This window comes from Cinclus cinclus, chromosome 1 (assembly GCF_963662255.1).
Source record: "Cinclus cinclus chromosome 1, bCinCin1.1, whole genome shotgun sequence".
NCBI lineage: Eukaryota > Metazoa > Chordata > Aves > Passeriformes > Cinclidae > Cinclus > Cinclus cinclus.
The window spans coordinates 86,895,925-86,903,674 of NC_085046.1; the positions used below are offsets into that span (position 1 = coordinate 86,895,925).

The following is a 7,750-nucleotide window of genomic DNA, read 5'->3' on the forward strand; positions in this document are numbered from 1 at the left end:
CAATTACACTTTGATAAATATTAAAAAAAAAATAATAAATTGGGAGAACTGTCCACTACTGAAGGGCAGGTTTTATACTGCTGTGTTGGTTTCCAGATCTTAAGATCAGAAATTGCACTTGGGGTTGTGCTCTCTGCTCTAGAAGTACCAAACAGCATTGCAGTATTTTCCTAAATTTGCTTTTTTGTAGCAATTTGGAAGGCAAATTTGTTATTTGATACCATGTCCATCACTAAATTAACATAAACACACATGCAGGCACCCCTCCCAAACACACAAACACACACACACATATTGATTTTACAAAAGTCTCATTTTCCTTAAGCAAGTAATCACAACACTGAAAATATTCTCCTACGTGTTCACTGATTATTCTTAAATGATTTGTCACCACTCTGCCAATCAAGGGACATGGTTATTTCACTCCTCTGAGAAGCCATGTTCAAAAGCAGCTAGATGAGGATGGTGATGTGATATAAATTCCAATAGAAAGATGCATTGTTCATCCATTTAGCCGTCCATCCTGAGAAACTTCCACTGCCAAATTCTTGCTATTTTCCATTGGTCATGGGGTTCCCATCAATAAATAGAAGGTCAGTGCAACAATGAGGAGCAAGCAGAATGGAGAAGAGAAGGTCTGATAGGCAGCTGAAGGCATGAAAATATCTTCGTACTTGTAAATACTGACAACACGCTCTGACACGGGTGGAGAGTCTATATCATGACGAGTTATAGAACCTTTAGCAGGTAAGGGCAGAAAGAAATAACATCAGATGCAATTTTTTTCTCTAACTCTGCTGAAGAAACAGGCAGACAGGTAATTTTCAAATTTACAGAAGCATGCAATATTACACTGTCAGGGAGTAAGCTCATTTCTTTGCTTTCTGAAATGAAATTTCTGAATAAAATAAATCAAATTCAAGTAAACAACAAGCATATTTCAAAGGAATTAAGAACTTCGGGTTATGAAGTTCTTCTAAATTCAGCTCTAGGAAGTGGGGATAGTAGGTATATAGCCAAGAAAACAAGACATGTTGGACTCCTGTCTTTCTTTTTTATCCATTTTTAAGTCTCATGCTGCTAGAATTTTAGTTCATTTAAAAAAAAGGGGGGGGGGGGGAGAGGGCATATCTAGTAAGTATCATGTAATTGAAATCAAATTGGTACATCAACTCAGCTGGTAACAGAGATCAACTTACCCTGGATTGCTGGACCCCAAGCAAACAGGTAGTACCAACTCAAGTGCAAATCTACGATGGTTTCTTCTCGGGGAACATACACAGGACGCTTGAATCGACACGTTACACGATTGTTTTCAAAAACCCCTTCCTCATCTCTAGCAGGATTTCTCTGGATTTCTTTAGCCCACTGACCAACATTATAGAAGTGCTGTATTCGGACTCTTCCGTTATCATCATGAACACAAGCCATAACATCATCTCCTCCCTACAAGATTTTAAAAAAATTGGAAGATGGAAAACAAAAGGGTCACTTCTTCATTTATGCACATGATTTTAATTATTCAAAATTAATAAAGACCTGGGACACTCTGTCCTTCTTTCTAAGTTATAGATATACAAATACTTGGCCCCCAACCAGGTGTCTTCAGTAAGATAGAAAAGCACGTTAAGTGGGTAGCAATAGGTATATACCCTTGCGATCTCTGAATTCTCTTCTGGATCTTTCTAAGAGTTATTTTACTTAACATATATTTGTAGGATATGATATCACTCTGACATCATGTAATTAAATGATCTGTGGCAGGCTGTTTTCTTTTGTTATTTGTGAAATTCTGGCATACAGCTTCATAAAATGTGGCAGTCTTGAATCCCTGATGTGTACAAAATCCACTGCATCAAATCATGGACAGAAAACCAATATACTTTAGTGATACAGAGGAAATAAACCTATGTCATATGAGAAAAAAATAGCATCAATTACAGTAATTATTTTCTAATCTCTTCTCGTGTTCACTTAGGGAACATCATTTCTCATATCTCTTTTATTTCTTGTAAGAAATGTTCAGCATGTAATAACAGAATACAGTATACCACAAGATACAAAGAAAAAAAAGTAATCAATATGTGCTTCTTCACTTTGCATAAACAGCCACCAAAGAACCAACAGACAGAAGGGAAAAGGAGTCACTTATTTGTAGAGGTCATACATCGAAATACTAAAGCAGTTGCTGGAATAGTTACTCAAGGTGACTGACAGAGTGGTAGAGCACAGGGATGAGCATTAACTTCAGGAGTGCTATCTCACAGAAGCCTTAGCACCAAGAGCCATTAGGACACTATCCAAGCTGGATGAGTGCCACAGCTATCAGTGCTGTATTAAACACAGGCCCTATTCCTCCCATATTCATCTTTCTGGTCTGTCATATACTGATGGAAGAAAGAAGTGATGCTTGTAGTGTTATCATGCCTCAGTACTTTATTACAGGGAAAATAGAGGAAATGGATGTATTTCAGCACTATGGGAATATTGCAATGTGCATTTGTAAAAGATGTGCCAGAAGTGAGGGGAAAAGGGGGACAACTAGGTAAAACATATGCTTGAACAATTTCTGCACCTCGGTGCTGCTGCAGACAGCCTTTCCAGCCTCAAGCCTTTCCAGTCTTCACACTATCATCTCTCCCCATAACTTATTTCCCAAGTTTTTTATACACCTAAGCACAAATGCCTCATTCTTAAGAACAAAGAGGTAAAAATAAAGGTGTTTTTACACCGAAGTAAAAAAAACTAAAAGGGAAAGAATAAAACATTTTGAATCTCAGTTAAGGGAATGACATTTTGAAATCCTGCCAAGGCACAAAAGTCTGAAAGTGGAAAAGCATAATGTTATTTGAGACAAAGAAATAGGTCATAGGACTTAAAAAAAATCTATTGAGGACACAAAGTAGTTTTGTTTTTTTTTTTTTTTCCTTAACTTCTGAAGCTATCCAGGCCACATCATTTTGATTAGGGCCTCCAAAGCACAGCCCATTTCTCACAGCTAAGCTGTTTTGACCCAGAGCCATTTTATCATCAAAGCCTGTGCATCCCAGGACACCAAAACATTCTGGAAGTTATGAAAAATATGAAGTCAGCAGGGGAGCCAGAGAGAAAGAGAGATGCTAGCTGGTTTGGTCCAGCTAACTTACAGGCATTACATGATATGCAGAGCAAATTTGGAAACAAAATGCTTTACTTCACACTTCTTTTAATTTTTTCACCAGAAGCTCAGACTTAAACTGCTGCTTGCTGTGCCTGCTTTCCAAGTGGTTGATGAGAGGAGAGCAGTGGGACCCTGAGGTCCACTGTAGGTACCTCAGATTTACAAACTGGTAACACAATCTGATAGCTTGGGGACAAATACTTAAAGGTGCTGAGCTGCTTTGAAAAACCTGTTGAGTATCTGCATTGGCAAGCTTCTAAATTCTTCCCAAAATTTGGCTATAAAGATGTTCTTAACAACAAAACCACAAACCATTTTTTATGACAGGAACTGTTCTTCATGAACAAAAACCTTCTACTGTCATTGTTTTTATTTACAGTATCATATTAAAACACATGTAGTAATGACTGAGAAGCACTTGTCCTCACATTTTATTTCTCATTTTGGGCTTAGTACAAATGCTGTTAAGTCAGTGCAAGTCTTCAAAATAATTTTTTTAGGTCCTAGCCCAGGACATCTAATTTCTGTATTTTTTTCAGACTGCTACTTCCAACATTCCAAGAAACAGTCCTTTCTTTGATTTGTGATTTAGGATATAGGACCAGTATTGTTCTATATGCTCAGGAGAGTTTCTGTAAATGAATACCTATATTATAAACTGCATTTTAATCGTAAACATTTTACCAAGGACCACAGACAAAACATCTTTGCATAAGTCACCTATTGCCCAGGTTTTTCACAGTCCACACATTACATGCTTCTGTTCTGCTCACTGAAACTCAATGAAAAGTGGAGCTTTTGAATGAAAAAGTAAGTACAGGAATAAGCATAAAACAGAACCCAATAAAAATCCAGAAGGGAGGGAAAAAATTTTAACAAGACTGCCTTCTTGAGTAAAAATGTTTAAATTAGCAGGACTCATTTTCTCACACATCTGTGGCTTCCCTGGAATAAGGTTTGAAAGAAGCACAAAAATTTCTCAAGTTAAACAGTGAAATAGAAATTTATACTGCTGAAAGTCAGCTGATTTTCTGAAGAATAAAAAGCTTATGATGTCTTTTGCCCAAATTGCACTGACAAAAAAGCGCAACAGGACATTTCCATGTGAATTGGCTTATCCCTGACAGCTTTTCTAATAAAAAGGCAAAAAGCTAGTGACATTCAAACATTCAGAGCTGATCTGAAATACTGCTGTAGCTCTCAGAGAAGAAGGGAAAGGAGATGTTAGGAAGGATGAAGCAGTTTTCTGTGAGGCAGTGATCCCAGGGGGGCTACTGAATGGTGCTTTGTTTTCAGCAAGCCAGTTTTACCTTATATGCTGTTTCTCACCAACTGAATATATAAATGTATATAAACCATTTATATCCTAGCATGTGAAAATGTGTATATTGCCAACATGAAAAACTGTACATATCTTACCATTTTCTTGTCTGAGGAAAATCCCACTGCCACCCAGCCATCTGTGTCGGCACTCAACTCAAATTCAACATCAGCTCCTATTCTACGGTAACTTAGGAAGTAGTCACAAGTCTCCGCATTGCATCCAGGTTTGCCATACCTAAAGGGAATTGGAAATACACATAACTTTTCCCTTGAAATTTCCTGCTATGGAACTTAATTAAGGTTTTGCAAGAAAAAAATCCTAAAAGAATGTATTTTGGTATAATGGCAGTAAAGCATATATTCTGCTGGACATAAAGTAGCATTAATTTTTTGCAATTATTACTCTTTTATTGTAAGAATGTATAGTATTTAAACAGATAATAACACTAACACAAAAAAATTACTCTGTTGACCTTCCTTGCTCTGTTTTTTAAGTGCTTCATGAACATACAAGAAAGAACTGTAGGTCCATAACTATGACATGTATTCTTAAATAAACTAGTGTCCTCAAATAATACAGCTTGTACAATGAAGTATGGTTTTAAAAACAAACATTTATTAAAATGACTGTGAAACACCAACCAAAGTCTCCAATATCATCAGTCAGCATCTGTAAACATAAAGATAACTGCACTCTTATCTCAGACTGACCTGAAGCATCCCTTGGTTTTTCCACAGTCATCCACTCTGATTTTTGCAAATGGGTCCACAGGAGGAGCAGTGGGGAAAGGGTAACCTATATAATCAGAATAAGTCATTACTAAATAAAATACAAGGACTAAATATCAATAACACTAAAGAGGTGTTCCAGTAGCATCTACTTTGCTGATAACTGAACTGTTCACATGAGAGACTACTTTGCCACCTACACAATTCACTGCCCAGATGGTCGTGGATCCAGGTACCAAAGTAACATGAATAACTGAAAACAAAACTTTTCTAAGGTTTTCTACATCCATCAAGTAGGGGGAAGAATGCTGGAGGGCAAAAGTTAAATGTAAGGCAGCAGGACCATGGACTGTGGCAGTCAACAATTAGGAATCTCCGCTCAGCTATCTCTTTGTGCACTTTCCCTGAGGAAATCTGCAAGGGAACTGACTCCTTAAAAAGAAAGGACAAATGACAGCATTAGGTATAAATGCAGGCAGGGCACAAGATGCAGAGCTGTAGGAATTGCTACTGAAAGGACCTTATAATACATCCTCCTTTATGAAGTAAAATAAAACACACATTGCAGTAAAAGGTAAGAGAGCATCAGGACAGGGAATTGCTTGCAGTAGTGGCCTGCAATCAATTGTGAAAGAACCTTGAAGAGTCAGACAGTGAGAATTACAATTCCAAGCAATCCCATCTGCTGGACTATAATACCAAAAAGAAATTTAGAGCGTTTACAAGCAGATCTATTCAGTCTTCGCCTGTGGGAGCTGGTGTCTGTTGCATAAGCACAGATATTTTAATAGAATGTTCTTCTACTTAGACAGATGAAAAACAAAGTGCTAGCTGTGGAACTAGGAAGTCCTCTGAAAATGTGAGTAGGAAAAGTGCTTCATTGAGTAGGAAATGAACACAGCACAGGGCCAACACACAAACTTTTGACCTACACAACTTTGGGCATTCACTTCCCTAGATTTCTGACAATGGCAATGGAGAAAGAATGCTGTAAGCTGCAAATCACAGCTGGACAAACTGTATCAAGGGCCGGGTAAACTACCCTGAATAAATGAGTTCGAAAAATTTAACAGCTGCATGTAGCGGTGCATAGGTCACAGAAACACAGGTCTGAAACACAGGTCACAGAACATGCAATATTCTCACTCCTTACTTATTTTCAAATCCATCGAACAAACGGGTTTCAATGGCGCCTACCCGCAAAAGCAGAATTTGAACATTGCGCCATTTGTAAATTAAAAAAAAAAAAAACAAAAACAAACAAACAAAAAAAAAACCAAACCCAAAACCCCACAGCAAAACCCACGACCACGCTGTTTCTTGACACTTCAGGGCATCACACGTCCTTTCGAAGCCCACACATCACAAGACTCCTTTTTATGCTACCAGCCCGGAAAGCTTTGCAAGACGGGAAGACGAGGCTCCGCCGGCCGGCCCCGCTCTGCGGGAAGGCGACGGAGCCCGGCTTGAGGTCCGGCCCGGGGGAATGCCCGTGTCCGGGGGAATGCCCGTGTCCGGGGGAATGCCCGTGTCGGGGGGAATGCCCGTGTCCGGGGGAATGTCCGTGTCCGGGGGAATGCCCGCGGAGCGAGGCGGCGGCTCCGCGGGCAGCAGGGCAGGACACCCGGGCCCCCTGCGGCCCCGGCAGCGTTAGCTGAGGCCGCCCGGCCGGCGGAAGATGGCGGCGGGCGCTGGCCTTCGTGCTGAACAGCGCTGCCACCGCCTCCCCCCCGCCGCCCCCGTGCCCCCCCGGCCCGGCCCTCCCTCCCTCCCTCCCGGCCCCGGGCCCGGCCGGGCCGTGCCCCTCGCCCGCCGCACCCCGCCCGGCCCGGCCGCCCGGCCCTGCCGCCGTCGCACCCTCCTCGGAGAGGTAGCGCAGGTCGTAGAATTCGCTGGCGAAGGTGCCGTACGAGGAGTCGTGGTGCCGCGCCGCCTCCTCGCCGTGCTCCCCGCCGCCCGCCTCCCGCCGCCCGCCGCCCTCCTCCGCCGGGCTGGCGGCGGAGCCGGCCAGCAGCAGCAGCAGCAGCAGCCGCCGCCGAGCGCCGCGGCTCCGCTCCGCCATGGCGGCGGCGGCGGGGAGGGGAGGCGGCGGCGGCGCCCGAGCGCGGCTCCGCGGGGGAGCGGGGGCGGCGGCCGAGGGGATCCAGCCCCGGGGACGGGCGGTGCCGGAGGGACACCGCGGGGCTGGGCGAGGGGACGGCGTGGGGGGGAAAAGGCTTCGGGACGGCGTGTGCGCGGAGACGCGCTGGGAGCGGGATGCGTTGGGAAATGATGCGCTGGGAGAGGGATGCGCTGGGAGAGGGATGCGCTGGGAGAGGGATGCGCGGGCGGTCACAGGCGCAGCCCTGACAGTACCAGGTCCTCCGGCACGGACCGCTCCGAAGGGTTGCGCGGTCGCCTTCCCTGGATCACTGATTTCCCGCATCCCACAGCGCGCCCCACCCAGCAGAAACCTCACCGCGGGGACATCTCCCATCGGCCGGGCATAGCTGGCGAGGGGCAGTACCCAGCCATCCCTGGCTGCCCCCGTGGCCTCGA

General features: G+C 43.6%; 1 protein-coding gene across 1 annotated transcript; it reads right to left on the bottom strand.

The window, feature by feature from the left end:
* Nucleotides 1-565: 565 nt before the first annotated feature.
* On the bottom strand, nucleotides 566-7,274 carry FRRS1L (ferric chelate reductase 1 like). Its single transcript, XM_062500121.1, has 5 exons — nucleotides 7,070-7,274; nucleotides 5,195-5,279; nucleotides 4,580-4,718; nucleotides 1,200-1,446; nucleotides 566-738 (listed from the first exon to the last, which is right to left on the bottom strand). The coding sequence occupies exons 1-5, from the start codon at nucleotides 7,272-7,274 to the stop codon at nucleotides 566-568; spliced, it is 849 nt and encodes a 282-aa protein (XP_062356105.1).
* Nucleotides 7,275-7,750: the final 476 nt, after the last annotated feature.

Excerpts from the sequence above, each read along its gene's own strand:
- FRRS1L (XM_062500121.1), bottom strand. The coding sequence starts at position 7,274 with ATGGCGGAGCGGAGCCGCGGCGCTCGGCGGCGGCTGCTGCTGCTGCTG. Across the intron at positions 4,719-5,194 it reads AAAACCAAGGGATGCTTCAG|GTATGGCAAACCTGGATGCA; the intron begins GTCAGTCTGAGA and ends AATTCCCTTTAG. Across the intron at positions 1,447-4,579 it reads TTTCCTCAGACAAGAAAATG|GGAGGAGATGATGTTATGGC; the intron begins GTAAGATATGTA and ends AAAATCTTGTAG.